At 37.5% G+C, this 16,784-nt stretch overlaps 1 protein-coding gene across 4 annotated transcripts in view; it reads right to left on the reverse strand.

Moving 5' to 3' along the window:
- Window positions 1–14,956, reverse strand: part of EIPR1 (EARP complex and GARP complex interacting protein 1) — a 76,201-nt gene extending 61,245 nt beyond the window's left edge. For 2 of the 4 annotated variants that reach the window (XR_004841377.1, XM_035889914.1), the window contains exons 1-2: window positions 14,604–14,949; window positions 13,323–13,455 (exon numbers count right to left, since the gene is read on the reverse strand). Coding sequence is in view for 3 of the 4 variants with exons in the window: in XM_035889914.1 (XP_035745807.1) it covers window positions 13,323–13,455; window positions 14,604–14,657 (187 nt within the window). In the remaining variant the exon portion in view is untranslated. Of the gene's footprint in view, window positions 1–13,322; window positions 13,456–14,603 lie in introns of all 4 variants that reach the window. The other 2 variants (XM_035889915.1, XM_035889913.1) reach the window with 2 other exon arrangements.
- Between the last annotated feature and the right edge of the window lie 1,828 nt (window positions 14,957–16,784).

The following is a 16,784-nucleotide window of genomic DNA, read 5'->3' on the forward strand; positions in this document are numbered from 1 at the left end:
AGTCAGTGTCACCTGCTGTCTTCAATACTAAGCAGTTAAGAGCATCACCAGCAGCATTATTTCCAATACCCTTACTGATGAATTTTCTCTGCAGGAAGTTTTTTTTAATACACTAGATCACTGTGTGATAAGTGCAATGCACCAGACAATCATAACTCGTAGCAGATGTAATGTTTTAAATTAATGGATTTTAAATGCAAACTTCATTTTCCTTTTCATCAAAATTGAACAGCAGTTTGGTGTTTGTATGTCTGTATGTTCTGGATCTACAAACCCAGGCTATTCATATATTGAGTCTTCATAACTGCTGCACAGCAGCTCCTATCTTGTCTGGCAAAAGAAAACAGAAAAACAAGATGTGTGTTTGCACAGGTGCCTGCCTGCATGTGTAAAGTTGCAGATAACAGCCTTCTCCTTCCACACTTTCTTTTGCCCTCTGGTGGCTTTGTATGTCCCTACATGTAACGGAAGTGCAGAATCTAGCTTTTGTAGGAGTTGGAAAACACATCTGCACTGGGAAAATAAATCGGTTTCCACATATCTTCAAAAGATTTGAATAAGAACTTGAATTCTTAAAAGAAGCAGGGGCAAGCACAAACAGAAGACGACAGCAACATAGAAAATTATTTTTCAAGTATTTAATTTCAAAATTGTCTGGGAAAGGTTTTTAACCAACTTTAAGAGCGCTGCTTTCGTTAGTCACCCACTTTACACATAGAATCTATTTTTGTCGCAGTGGTAACAACCTGACCTAAAAAAAAACCCTCAATATTTTTATGTTTGATAGAGATTTTGCTTTTAAATTTCGTTTTTCCTCTTTCTAGTCAGAGGAATTCATCTAGCTCTATCCCATAGGTTTAAGCAAAGGACTTGCCTGAAAGGCTAAAGCTAAAAACAGAACAGACATTCCAGCATGAGCTCCCCAAACAGTGTTATTAGTGTTGCAGTGTCAACTCCTAGTCTTACAGGAGTTAACAGTTTCAGGTAATTCCATGTCACGCCAAAGGTGAGAACAACTGAAGGGCCCCAGAAAACTTGGCGATCAAAAAAGCGACTGATAAGCTTCTCTGCATACAAAAGTTCGTTAATGCATGTAGAGAAAAATAATTTAAGCCATCCCGACATGATGCTGCACTCAGAATCGGTAGTTATAATTCAGAAAGAACCTCTTTGTGTCAAGACTGACAGTTCTCTCGACTTAATGTGCAGCAGTAGCTACAGAATCTAGCAAAACATTGGGCATCCTTATAAAGAGCACTAAGAATAAAGTAGAACGGATTGTTTCACAGCCCCATAAAAAACTTGATATGCCCTCGCCTCAAATGGAGAGTGCAATTCTGGTGTTTGCATCCAAAGAAGGACATAGAATTGGAGAAGGGCAACATAAATGAAGACAATGGAACAACTGTCTTATTAGATGTTCAACAGATTGGGACTATTTCATTTGGAAGGAAAAGACCTTGGGAAGAACATGACCTAAGTTTACAGAAACAGAAAAGTAGTGGCAAGGTGAAAGAATTGCTTTTACAGGCCAAATCTTGCAATCTTAGAACTAACTGGCAGTCACTGAAATAGTACAAGGTAATTTTAAAAAGAAAGGGCGAAGAGTTTGGCCAGTGAGTGGACTGAAAATTGGTGTTACAGAAGTTTGTGGCAGAAGGCAGTCTCAACTAGTTCAAAAAGCAATTTAGAGACCTGTCTACACTATTCTACATACAGGATCTTGTGTTGCTGCTGTAGGAGTCAATGATACTGGTACAGGCAAATCAATCATTGGTCTCATCAACAGGTTGGCACTATTCCATTTGGAAGGATAAGGTAAAGGTAGTTCTTGTAGACCTAAAGTTAACTTTCACAGAAACAGCAACATGAAGGTAAAAATGCCTTCTGCATCCCACCGATCCACTCCGTACCAAAAATAGTTCACAGTGACAAACAAGAGATGGTTGTGTCGTTCCTTTTTTTTTTCCCCTCCAACTTTGTAGGTTTTCCACCAGAACCGATAGTTACATCCAAGAAAGTTTTTAACTCCATATAGGCAAAGGTTATCCTGAAAAATTGAATCAGGATAACTAGATTCCCTTTCCTCCTGATCTATTTTGGAGATAAGTAGGAACGGTACCTCAGCAGCTCCTCATCTGCTCCTCTCAACCCCCAAAGCAGAAACAGAGGGGAATTAGTGCCACATTTTGTGGTAACCAGTTCTTAAACAAGCCATATTTCAAAACAAAAGGAAGGTACAGACAGGGAGTGAAAACCACATGTATTCATTTATAACACCAAAGATATTCTTACTTTTCCCAACACTTCAAGTAATCTTATTACTACGTTCAGGTGAACTGCAAATAAGCCCATCAATATGGAGGAGCATGGGAGGAAGAATATTACCCGTGCACTGTAAACTGCAAATTTTTATGGAAAACTGTACTTTATTTAAAATTCCTCCAAGTTTTTTTTTTAGTCATCGAAGCTAAATAGCTGCTCAGTAAAAACAGAAGTCTGGAAACAGACTGATCAATAGCTCTTCCTTCATCATCACACACATCCTAGGATGCCAGTTTCCCTGGTTATCTAGTCATCAAGACAAGATCATCTGATTTAAGGGGGGAAATGTTAAAAGGATATGAACAAAAAAACCAGGATTTGGTTTGCTTGCTTTTATGAAAGGAATGAAAGAAAAAAAAAAAAAAAAAAAAAAAAAAAGATGACCCTCTCTTTCCTTTCACAAACCAGTTTTCAAAATTTTTGCATTTATAAATACACAAGAGAGACCTTCAGTGACAGCTGTTTTAGTTTTTCAACAGATCTGCAATTGCCTGCAATCACATTTTCCTCCTTTGAAAGAAATCTCTAGTTTCATTAGCAAGAAATACAAGTCAGAACAGATACAACGGCATACACTGATGCCATCAGTATGATAAAAACTTATTAATGTAACAAGTCTGCCTAAGAATCTGCAACAGTATGTAATAAATTTTCATTTACATAAGCATGTATGTACAAACGAATTAAAAATGATCATATGGCTTGCCTACTTCATATTTTTTTAAAATTTCAAAATATGTGATTTGCTGTACATCTGTGAAACTGGGATATAACCAAGATGCATGAAGTTTGAAGGAATTCATTCACAGTGTTGAATTTATCAAAATCCTAGGCCTTGCAGCATCAGGGCTTATGCCTTCTTGGGGAGCCATTTTCTTGGTTATAAGCAATTTTATTTCACAAGTCAGAAAATGGAATTTAAAGTGACTAACACTTTTTGATTGTTTAAACTGCTAAAATTGGTAATAAGAGTTTAACAAATAAAGATTTTAATACATTTCTAGAGCTCCATAGGAATACACTGATCTTATGCAAATTCAGAAATAAAAATGTTTCAAAAGTTATTATTTTCTAAAAGTAAATTATAACAAATGCAGCTAGAACAAATATTAGAAGTGCAAGATGGGGAAAGTGTCCTGGTTTAGGCTGGGATAGAGTTGATTTTCTTCCTAGTAGCTGGCATAGTGCTGTGCTTTGGATTTAGGATGAGAATACTGATAACACACTGATGGTTTAGTTGTTGCTGAGCAGTGCTTACGCCAGTCAAGGATTTTCAGCTTTCCCAGGTGCACAAGAAGCTGGGAGGAGGCACAGCCAGGACAGCTGACCCCAACTGGCCAAAAGGGGTATCCCATACCATATGGTGTCATGCTCAGTATATAAACTGGAGGGAGTTGGCCAGGGTGAGGGATCACTGCTCGGGGACAGGCTGGGCATTTTTGAGCAGGTGATGAGCAATTGCACTGTGCATCACTTATTCTGCATATTCTTTTATCATTATTATTATTTTCTCTTCCTTTGCTGTTCTATTAAACTGTCTTTACCTCAACCCATGGGTTTTCCTTCCCCCCCCAATTCTCTCCCCCACCCCACCGGCAGGGACGGGAAGCATGAGCAAGCAGCTGTGTGGTGCTTAGCTGCCAGCTGGGGCTAAACCAGGACAGAAAGCTAGGAATAAAAGTCCTAAGTCAAATGCTTGATAAGGTTTGCTGATACACCAGTAGGATAAAGTAGTTTTAAATTTGTCTGTACACCGCTACTAGACAGTTATGTTAAGTCATGTTAGTACAGCAGTAAGTGTAGTTTCAGGTAGAACATACAAGTTCAAATACTTGAATGTTCATTTTACCTTTACCTGATGGTACATTTCCAGCAGCAGTTGAGAGTAATCCGATATTAATGGGCATTTCAACATTTTAGGGCTGATTTTCCTGCTAAAACTTTATACATTATTTAAGTATTTCCTCCATAAGCTACCACACAAGACACCCAAAGAACAAGGTGGCAAGTATTCTTCCTAATGTTTTAAAGATCTGTGACTGTCAGCTTAAAAGAATCCAAATGTATCAAGAACACACATTCACATCTATATATGAAAGCATCTAGAGAAAAGTACCCTTTTCAGAAGCAAGAGCTCCAAGATAAGTCAGACAATTATCATTAGACAAATGTCTTTCTTGCCTCAATGAATGTGTGCACCTAATATCCAGTAACTAAACATTCACTTTGAATTGAGAAGTGTGAAGCTTTCTTTTTAATTTAACAGCATTCTTTAAGAGATGCCTGCAGAATGCCTAGCACTCCAAATCACAACACAGCCACCTCATAGCACTAGACACTGTATAAATGCTGTACGAAAAGGATAACTCTGTTCCAAAATATCCCCTCCTCTAGAAGGACCAAATTATCTTTAAAATTATTTATCTCAATTTTGTGGAATAAACTGCGCAACAGAACCACCACACCATTGAGGTCAGCCAAACAGAAATTCTTGACCATATCTTCATACTTAAACTTATTTCATATACATCTTTATCATGATTCTTGTCTAACTTCTGAAGTACTTGCATGTTTCCCTGCAACACATTTTCCAAAACAATTTGTGTATTCTATAACAATCTGCAATGGAGAACCATGACAGATATTTCTATTTTAAGTGAGTTGCCAAAAAATAAGTCAGGTACAATTCTCCAGCCGTGGGGCCAGCTAGCACAGTTGAGCTTAACTTTTTACAGGGTAAGCTGAAAGGAGGTGGCTACACTCAAACTGCTTATGATGTTCATGGACTACCTCTGGGCATCATTGCCTGAAAGTGCTAGGTGGCCCACACCAAAACTGCACAGGGAGCATCCAAACAGTTTAACAGCATGCACTATCGCAAGTCATTCCCAGGTCAATGCCATGGTTCTGTCCAAGTTACTGGAATGCATATATAACCATATAACCCTAAGAATCTCAGTCTAATATCCTGAGACTATTTATTTTACTCTACAGGTTACAGTTTCCAGCAAGAATTATCATTATAGCAATACTGATGCAATATCAAAAATTGATTATTCAATGTTAAGATTCTTACAGTTGGCAGGTTTTATCCCTCACATGGTAGCAGGTAAGGGTTGTTTTGTTCTTAAGTAATTTTCAGTGTTTATGTAGCTTGCACAGGCACATTTTCCACATCTGCTCCCACCCTGCTTGACATCATTAAAGTAAATCATTCCAAACATCAGGCTTTAATGCTGTTATTTTTTGTGATCAATTACGTCACATTCTAATTTTCAAGTTTTCAATTATATAGAGGTACTCTTGTGGCTGAGAAAATACTCTTGCAACCCAATTTACAATTGCATGAGCAATCAGCGTAAACATCTTGTTTAGTTTGCCAGCACAGTTTGAAACAGTAAAAGGAGACCTTGAAGTCTCCAGACCACTGTTCATCTCATAGCAGCATCAAAGCTAAAAGTTAAGACTCAACAATTTCAGAATCAACAAATTATTTCACTGATCATTTCAGGAGATAGCATGGAAAGGAAGAACAACATAAGGTCTCAGGAAAACAGGGGGATTTGCAATACGTAAAGAGGAAAGACAATGCAAAATAGAAACTGTTACGATCCAATTCTATTTGGACGAGAGGAAGGCCCCCTTGCTTTCTAGCTGACCTCAGCCAAGGCTGGGAGGCTAGGGGCAGCTAGACCAAACTCTCGTTTCAGGTTCGATCCCTTCGAGCGAGATTAAGACACAAATGAGGTCAGATATCGTAAGTCCACCCGTTTATTAATTGTTCAGGGGAAAGAAAAAGCAGTGACAGGAAAGGAAGGAAGGAAGGAAGTAAAGCGAGAGGTCCAGATAGAAGAGAGCAGACAGTCACCACCATGGATCCGTGGCGTCCCGGGGGTCCGTGCTTCCGGGGTTTTCGGTGATCACACACGAAATCTTCGGTGGTCTCTTCACAAGGTTGGTGATCTTCCTCAGGCGTCTTCGATGGTCTTCCACAGGCTCCCCCTCGCAGTCTGAGACTGCAGCCTTTTTTATAGAGCACAGTCCAGCACATGCGCACACATTTTGCGCGCTTTCCTTTTGGCGGGCTCCATTCATGCGCTTTCTTGTTGCTGGGCAGGGGCCGGGGTCTGCCTGCAAGTGGCAGCAAACTGCAAGCCTTGGTGGGGAGGTGGCCCCACCTGGGTGTCCACTGCCTCAGCCAGCCTGCAAGCCGCCTTGCCTGCGGCAAGGCTGATCTTAACAAAGGAGCAAGCTTTGAGACAGCTGGCTATTCAGTCTCCCACAGAAAACAGTCATCAAAAAGAAAAAACAGAACAGGCAGATATTTAGTTACAATAACAGATTTTTTCCATTGACAGACACTAAATGGTACAGACACACCTACAAAATGCTAACACCTAAGAGCTGCATCTTACATCATTAACTTTTCTACAGCCTTCTGCAGAAGTGATTGCCCAAAAGCTGCATACCACTTTGTACCTTCTTGCTTTCTCACAAATGGCTGCAGCCATACACTTGTCCTTTAAGTGACATCTCCCTTAGTTACTTTTGATATCTCCTTCCTTCAAGATTTCCTTATTTCTCCAATTTTGCTATTTCCTTCACTCCTTCTTGTCTTGCAAAAGGCATTTTCGTATGAGATGTGTGACACTTAACAGTACACTGGCATTGCCTACAGTTATGCTCACGAGATGTGGTCATCTACTTTTGTCGCCCAAAATACATCCTTCACCTGCATGCAGGAGAAACACCAAAGTAGCTGCTTCTAATCACTCCGTCAAGATTCACCTTTACAGTCATGGAGATAGCTACCTAGATCCAGCTAGAGGTTCAGCCAGCAAACTGTATTTTCCACCAATGCAGAACTCTTAGTCTGGATCATTTCTCTGTTTCCTCCCCTGTATCCTCCCATTACATCATTTAAACCCAGCAGTCTGCCTTACTCCTTTGACTTCTCAAATAGTTTTACCATCTCTTCTAAGCATCTGTAGAACATACATGCAAACGCAGTAACTACCCAAATAACTAGCCATTACACAGTATCAAAATTTAAACAAACCACTAGTTTCTCACTGACATTCTAAATAGATGGCAGCAGAGCAATAGATTTATGCAGACAACGCACAAATCAGAGTTTTTATTCCAGCTTATAACTATAAAGTTTATTCTTTGAAAACTGGAATTTAAGTGCACAAATCAGAGTTTTTATTCCAGCTTATAAAGTTTATTCTTTGAAAACTGGAATTTAAGTAGAAACTATTGGACTAAGAGTTCCCTTTATATTTATCAAAATTATTATTTTAGAATGATATTTTCCCCAAACACATCATCAGAGCATTTTTACCAAATACTCTGCTGTGCAGAGATGACACCCAAGCCATTCATGAAGGAGCCATCCACTGCTGGCAGAACTGGCACGGGTGCAAAACTCTTCAAATGGCCTATAGAAAAATCCCTCTGCGTTCCCTTTTCTTTTAATGATGTAGTTGAAGTTTACGTTCTACAGTACTTTCTAAATCCTGAGGAAATAGTCCGCCTCCATTATGATTCTATGATTCTTCTAAAATGGCAGGTGAGAGAAGGGGAGGGATGTATAAACAGGAGAGCAAATTAAAATGAAGTTCTATATGAAACAAAACATATGCAAGACACACACACTCACAAAACCCATATACAACCTGTACCCACCCCTGCACATCCACCTGGTCGGTAAATTTTTCAAACACCTGATGACAGTGTATTATAAACCAGACTGACAAAGAGGGCATCATTCAGGAATCAACATTCCCTGGGTTAAGATGAAGTTAGGATCCCTCTTTTTTCAGCCAACCCTAGATCTGAGGCTTCCATCACCTACTTTACATACAAAAAATATATTAGACACACTCCAGTCTATTGAGATTTCTCCCTGCCCCAGAAGTCCATTCACATGGCTTTCCTACTTCCCTTCCTGTAGTCTGTCCAATACCAAGACTGTATATGGAACATATTCCAGTGAGGTCTAGGACTTTGACAGGTTTTCATTGTTCTGGTTCCAAAGCGACTCCACTCTAGCATGATCTACAGATTTTTGGCATTTTACCTCATCACAATGAAACATTTATCCTAGTGTAGGCTAGGATGCTCTTCTGAACAGTGAAGTAAGGCTTCTTTCAAACTTTAGTGATACACATGTGAAATAACTTCCCCTTAGCAGGTGAATAGAGCTCTTGGATGGCTACCAATTTCTTGCACTTTTGAAGACTAATTTACCTTCATTTTTAAAGTTATTATTATATTTAGTGTATTATTAGTCTCATCAGTTTATATCATTATTTGGAGGGTACATTCTTGACCCTCATCCCACCCCATCATTATTCTTTTCTGATATTTAAAAGTGCATTTCTACTAAGATGCTATAATCTCCCTAATTACTGTGTCACCTTTCTTATTCACATTTTTAAAAGTGTCACTCCTGTCAAATTTTAAAGAAAGACAAAATGAATAGTCAATTGACTGCAGCTAGTCAGAATAGCAAAAAAGAAGGAAGGTGTAAAGTTCCTAGAGTCATTCTGACAGGGATTTTCCACTAAATTCTCCCTTGATATTTCTGGGCCACTGTGAAGCAAACGATTTGATTTCTGCATTGTTGAACATAACTAAGGTATTAATAAACATCAGAGACAAATAAGTCTGTGTAACTTTTCAGAGATTAAGCATTAACCAATTAAACTGCAACTGTAACACCCTAGCTTATTGCCACCTTTATTATCGTCACCCAAAACCCTCTGTACATTGTACCCTTCTCTCAACAATCCATCCTTTTAGCTTTTTTTTTTAAACCTAATCTGTATCATACTGAACTTTAACAATCTAATTTAACTTCTAAAGCTAGAAGACTGTGAAACTCATTTTTCCCCTTAATTCTTACCTACTTTAAAGCTGTCAGTAGCAATCTTATCCTGTCCAAGAAAAAAACCCCACCCCCTATTTTAATTCAGTTGACTTACCACAATTGTGAGTTGCACAGGAATGGTCTTAATACATTTCTAGCATACAATATCACAGAGTATATTAGGAATGCCTAGCATAGGTGAGCACTATGCCTCCAGCATAGTAAATTTCTGATCTTTGCTGAAAGTTAGGCAAGATCACATAACTAGTAAGCCTATCACTTGATAATAGAATTCCTTAAGTGATATATCCATCCTTGTTGGGAGGGGGGACCACTGTAATCAAGACAGGAACTGAGTAGAATAAGTTTTCCCTTTGCACTATGCAATTTTTCTAAATCAGTATTTTTAATGTGTGTGCATGGGGAGGAATGGAGAGCTGATTGCACAGTTTTTTCTTTATGTTAGAGACAAAATGGCCTAGAAAATGGAATTTCTCATTAATATCCGAAGATGGGTTTGTTCCAATGCTACTGGAACCAGTATTATTCTAGTTAATATCACCATCCAGAATGAAAAGATACAAGCCTTTATTAATGAGGCAATGTCAAAATTAGAAATCAAAGTAGTAAATATTGATGCTAACAAGAAAATGAGTTTTAACTTGAAAGGAATGTTGGGGTTTTTTTTTTCTTTTTTAAAACCCATGTATATAACGATGCCCTAGTAAAGTATCTTGAACAAAAGAATACAGAGTAGCATTTAAATTAACTTTACTCATTGTTTAGAGAACACAGGTTCCAACCTGCATATTCATCAAGGATTTAAATTTTTTTTGTGACTTCTTCAGAATAAGAAAGTTATCTAAGCCACCTTATTTTACTTTTTAGGGAAGTTACTTTTCTTGAAAGCACAAGAATTTAAAGAGATTGTAGAATCAATGTGCCAGTAAATAGTAAATATTCCAACGGGCTCTATGTAAAAGGGCAGTAACCCTTATCTGACGCATCTGCCAAAAATGAGAGTGGATAATCTGCTTCCAATTGTTGAAATATGCTGTATTTGGCACTTATGACAGATCTTGCCTAGTGCTTATAAAAAAATAAAAGGTTATCTCAAAATGATGACTAAATTGTGGTCACTTGCAAGTTTAGCCATTTGTGGAAAAAAACAACCCTGAGTTTATCAGAAGTCTAATCTAGTGGACAACAAGGAAATTAATTTTCACTGATATGGAAGCCTAGCTGTTCACATGACTTTGCTCTTCAGTATGTGGACCAATAATAATACTAATCTACATTTGAAGTCCTACCTTGTTATGCCTCTTTCACTTATACATGTCAAGAACAAATAAAAAGATTCCACATATCCATGAAGCAGGGAAAGAAAAAAAAAGTATTTGCAGATCCCCCAGACAGTGACAGGGGCAGATTGTTTCTACATTACTATCATTCATTTTGAAAGATGTTTTCTACCTGTATGATTCAGGGGGAAAAAAGCTTCATAACTAACACTCTGGAAGCAGATGCTGTATACACATCGGGGAAAACACCCCATATATACGTACACATCCACACACACACACAAAAGCTTCAGATCTGCAAAATCTGACACCATCATGCTTAGAAGTAGCTAAAAGGTGTTTTTTGAAGAAAAAAAGGGCAAAACACCCAAGCATAGCTATTTCCCATCCAAGAGAATCTTCCAACTTTTGATTAAGAGCTCTATTACATCAATTCAAGGCCTCTCTCAACCAGAACAGTAAAAACTTTCTGTCCTGCTTTCAGCTGGGATAGAGTCAATTTTCTTCCTAGTAGCTGGCATATAATGCTGTGCTTTGGATTTAGTATGAGAAGAACGTTGATAACACATTGATGTTTTAATTGTTGCTGAGCAGTGCTTACACCAGTCAAGGATTTTCAGCTTTCCCTGCTCTGCCAGGTGCACAAGAAGCTGGGAGGGGGCACAGCCAGGACAGCTGACCCCAACTGGCCAAAGGGGTATCTCAGACCATATGATGTCAGACTCTGTATACAAGAAGGAAGGGGGGGGGATGTTCGGAGTGATGGCATTTGTCTTCCCAAGTAACCACCGTTACACATGATAGAGCCCTGCTTTCCTGGAGATGGCTGCACACCTGCCTGCCCATGGGAAGGAGCAAATTCCTTGTTTTGCTTTGCTTGCACACGCAGCTTTTGCTTTACCTGTTAAACTGTCTTTATCTCAACCCACAAGTTTTCTCACTTTTACCTTTCTGATTCTCTCCCCCATCCCACCAGGGGGAGTGAGTGAGCGGCTGTGTGGGGCTGAGTTGCCAGCCTGGGTTAAACCATGACACTTCCAAACATTATTATATCAGTGTCTTTCTCACACACAGAGGGCTTACACCTTTCCATCCAATTCTTGACCCCACAAATAATCTACTATTAGGAGCTGAACGTGAGTATCAGTTTCCCTCATGGAATTCTTAACACTCAGCAGAAATAAACAAAAAGCTTTGCGCATAACATTATTTTGCTAAGTCTTATATCTAGGAGAGAAAAGAGAATCAAACAACATCAGATCCCTTGTATTTCAAAACATGCAGCAAGACTGCTAGTGTCATCTCTGACTTTTTGAGGCAGTAGTATTAATTGCCAAGTAGTTAAGTAAAAAAAAAATAAAAATAGTCTGAATCTCAATAATATTACAGGGGATGATAACAACTGGATACTGCAGAAAGATTTTTCACTGAATTTTAAAAATACAGCATGATTTAAAAACAAGGAAGAATAGCTAAAATCTGGGGAAAGTATGTTTCAAAAGAAATCCTGTATCTTGCATATATCAGCTCTAGAAATGGAATCTGCGGTCTGAAGAACACCAAGTCCAGATGACTGAAACATAAACAAATTACTCAGGAATCAATATTTTGCTGTATTATTAGCTGCAAAATGCTTTTAAGAAGTTAATCAAGACTCAAAATCTCTCTTCAGAGCAGGTACAGGGTATTCCTCTTTCAGTTCAGCCATTATTATATTCCCCAAAATTCCTACATGAAAGGCATACTTCTCTTAAATAAAACACAAAGAACAGGAGAGCTGTGAAAACAAGCACTCTTCTGTTTGCAACTACTACATCTTTTTTTCATGAAGTAACATAAGACCTTATTCATACCTTGGTTATGCTAACTATCTATAAGCATGAGAAAGTAAAAGAAAACTCAGTATCTCTCCCAATATAAAAGAGTAAATTACGAAGGTTTTTTCGTAAGTGCTTCACCCTTTTCCATTAGCTTACTTCAATGAGCTATGAAATGTTAAATGTACATGATTCCACTTTTCCTCAATGCCACATTTCACCACTTTTTTAAGCAACTTAAAAAAATAGGTATTAATAATGAACACAGATCACATTTCTTCAATCACTCAGTCTCAACAACAGTCAAGATTTGTCCGAGTCCAGTATTTCTGGCAAAAGATATGGTCACAATATCTACAACTGTTCCTGACAGCATCAGCTCATTTGGTACTTCAATGAGGAAAACAGTTAAGTCTTTTTCGAATTACAAAACAAATGCAATACATAACAGTGTTTTAAAGGTTTCGATTACTTAATTTGGTTGTATTACTACTTGAAATAAGTTGTCTGCTAAACTCAGTATTCCTCATTATTAGAACCCCATGCTGTGTGCTTTCTGTTCCATACGTTGCTATTTAGAGTCATCAATAATCATTTAAGAATCAGATCTTGTTTTCTGCAGGAAGTTTATAGCTGATGATTCTAAATGAAGATGCATGAACTACAAATGATAAAGCTTAGTGTTCAGAAACCAGGTAAAGTAAACTAAATCTAGAACACGAAGAAGCTAGAATAGAAAACATGCATATGAATTAATAGGTCCAATAATGGACCTATTTTATGTTGCTGCTTTCCTTGACATGAATGCAAAAGTAGACTTCTAACCAAGATGACCTAAGGATACGAGACAAATAAGATATAGTAAAGGTACAGCAGATTTTTTGAAAAATGCCTGTGTAGATAAGTCCAATTTAAGGTGTTTACACATACCTAGATGTTCAATCTTTACACATTCAAAAATATCAAAACACTTGAACAAGTTTAACATGGTTAGAGAGGACTTACTTTTATTGTAGCAGGTTGCCAGTACACCTTTATCTGCAGGACTGGTACTAATGTGCCAAATTTCACCCACTTGATGAAGGAGAACGTTTTTGTTTATAATGTTATTTTCATCATCAAAATCTATGATGTGAATCTGCAGATACAATAGGAGAGAGCATTAAGGTTTCAAATGTTTTCCTGTGGGTCTTAATTATACACAATGACTGCACAGAACAATTTAATGAGAATTTTATAACCGATATCTACTTTAATTAATTGTTATACTAACAATTTAGTATATCATTGATTTCATGCAGGATATAGTTTTCTAGAAAAACACAAGCAATTTCCCTGTTTTGAGGAAATACCATGTTTATTCCTCTCCATTTTGCAACTTAAAGCTTGAAGGTGATTTTTCATTTTATGGCTAATGATAAATAAACCACTTGCATTGCAATTCAACACTTCTTATAGCAATAAACAGAAACAACAACATTACAATCCTTAGTCTAAATGTCTGCACCATCTCTGTATGCAAATCATCGAATTCAAACATCCTATGAAGGAAAAAAGAGGAGAGAGGGAAAGAACTCTAATTTGAAACAAGTATTGTAAACTCAGTAAGAAAAGTTTTGAGAGTCCACTTCAGCAATCACATATCCGTACCATATAAAAATCTGTAATTCTTTTTATACTATATGGAAAAAAAAATGTTGAACTTAAAGATGAAGAAAACCAATAATGTTTGAATATATAGATAAGATTTTTAGAAGACATACAGATAGGTTTGCTTTTTGTGATTTGACTTTTGTTTGTTGTGGGTTTGGGGGTTTTTTTGGGTTGGTTTTGTTGTTTGTTTTTAATAGGTCTATGATACTCTCATTTTTCCTCCCTATTTTTAGTTAGTTGTTTTTCTGTAGTTGCCTCAGAAATAGAAGAAATTGAGAAAGACTCTAGCTTGGCACAACATATACAAGTAACTTTACTCATGGGACTAATTCTACTAAGCTCAACAGTGAACAAATAAACTGCAGGAGACCCATGATTTTTAGAGAACTGTATCCTCATTAAAAATTCATTAGCAAAGTTGGGTGAACAATGAAGAGAAAAAAACCAAGAGGTATCCTATCATAATGACTGAATTCAGTCTACTGAATTAACTACTGAATCACGGCAAAAGTCTTAGCTACACAGCACTACAGAAAAAACTTCCTTAAAGTACAGAAGCTGATAAGGTCTCAACTTAGTCTAAATTGGTAACATTACACACTATTTTTCTAAAGGGCTGAGTTTACATATTACCTTTTTCTTTCTCTTCCAAACACTGTCATCAGCAACTCCTCTTTCAAATATCATGCTGGACTCTCATCACCTGTATTGTTCTTCCACTCTGTCATCCAAGGCATACAAGCACCTCTGCAGCTGATCAGCAAGTTGTCTTTTCAGACTTCATTTGTTGCCCTGAACCTAGAAATCTACAGGCATCACCCATCTGCCCTATCAACTGCATAATCACCTTCCTGTCCAACTTGGAGAATGACCCTCTTGCTGTTCAAAATTCTCCAGAGTAACATCACTTAGACTTGTTTCACTTTATTTTGGCTTTCTGTACATCCCCTCTCTGATCTATTCCCTATATCCCGATTCAAGAGCTTCTGTCTATACAGAAAGTTCTTGCTCATTTCATCATTAAAGATCAGTTTAAACTCATCCCTTTTTCTTTTGTGTGTGTGTGTTTTTTTTTTTAAGAAAAACTGAAAGACATCATCTATTCAGCTTTCTATGCTGTTCTATTCATACAGCACAGATACATTTTGATATTCTCAAAGTCGCAACTGAAACTGTTGACCAGTCAAACAGCTACAGAACTGGAAAGCAAAGAATAGCAACATATTCACAACTCCAAAGTAAAAACAGACTCATGGCAAAAAGTAACTCCTGTTGTTATTTTACATAACAAAATAATGATACATTTCTTTAGCATAACAGAGAGAAGGGGATCTCCAAAATTTACTGAATTGGGTATTTAACAGACAGTGTGAAAAGTGAAGATCTGTTGTAGTTTAAAAATTAAAAGTTATTTTAGTTTCTCATGTAAGGCACACTCAGATCTGCTAAATGTGCTTGTTTTCAGCTATCTCAAAAAAAAAAAAAAAAGTTGGGGAAGGCATCCTTCCATTGGAGTCACTGGGCAGCTCAATCCAAGTCCCTGAAGGTGAACCACAAATCTAAATCCCATTTACTACAGTCACACATATTCTCTACCCACACTAACCAGGTTAAGAGGGTCACTCAGCACATAAGCTAAAGGAGTGCTCTTTACCCCACCTGAAGCCCTTTGAAGGCACAAATAACCAATTTCGCCTCTGCTGTTACGTTTCTGCTTCAGCTGACATCATGGAGAGCTGGAAACTCTGCTGGAACACACAGCTAACTGATTAAAGGTCCAGACTGAAACTTTTAGGAAATAAGAAATTTAATTCTTATCCAAGGGTATTGTTTATACCCTTTGAGTTGAAAAATGACACCTTTCGTAGCTATGAAAACAACACTGTCTACCAGAAAAAGCTGATCAGCCTAACAGAAAGAACTGCAAAATTTCCCCCAGTGTTTTTTCTGCCAATGATTTTCTTCATCATGTTGATTTCAATATATGACAGATAGTATTTATCATATGGAATAGTGACTTCATTAAAGACTAAGAACAAAAGAATTTTCATAGAAAATTACTAGTAACAAATACCGTACCAGTGTGATGGCATGAAGACAAACATTTGCAGAAAGAAATATTCACCCATAATAACTGTCTGACAGACCGGACCAGCTTCAGTTCTGTGGGGTGTTATCCTTCACTTCTTCAATCATGAACTTTCTAACTTTTCTTGACAGGGTACAGAAACAAGCTTTACCATGGATTAGTTAGTGCAGCATATGGACACCATACACAAGGATACAGAAAATGGTAATTTTAAAGTAAGGTAAGTCCACACAAAGAACTTCCTCAGCGTGACTGTAGTGTAATGGTTAATGATGCATGTCATCACAGCTCTTGTGGAACATGATCCTTGTGGAAAACAGCTCTTAGAAATGACTGGCTTTCTTACCAATAACTACACAACTGAATTATTAATCTGCTCTAATTACACTGGGAAAAATTCCCACTGAACACAAGGAAAAAGTACTGAGATTTGAATGAGAACAAATAACTATTTAGTTCTCAAAATCTGGAGGAATTACTAATTGCTAAGGAAATTACTAAGGCAGGAAGACTAAAACTAACCAATTTCAACACAAAATATCTTTTTCTTCAATTATGCAATCTCTGTAATTGATTTTCTTTCATCAGGCACTCACGGGCAGCAAAGACTGGGGAACTGTTTTAGTTTGGCCGATGCCCTGCTTTGTGACTATATAATGCCATGCATTAAGGTAACCCATGAAAATACATATTTTAGGTTCTAAAACCCAAGCCTGAAAATAACT

The sequence above is a fragment of the Egretta garzetta genome, unplaced genomic scaffold, assembly GCF_000687185.1.
Source record: "Egretta garzetta isolate BGI_Z169 unplaced genomic scaffold, ASM68718v1 scaffold62, whole genome shotgun sequence".
Classification (NCBI taxonomy): Eukaryota; Metazoa; Chordata; class Aves; order Pelecaniformes; family Ardeidae; genus Egretta; species Egretta garzetta.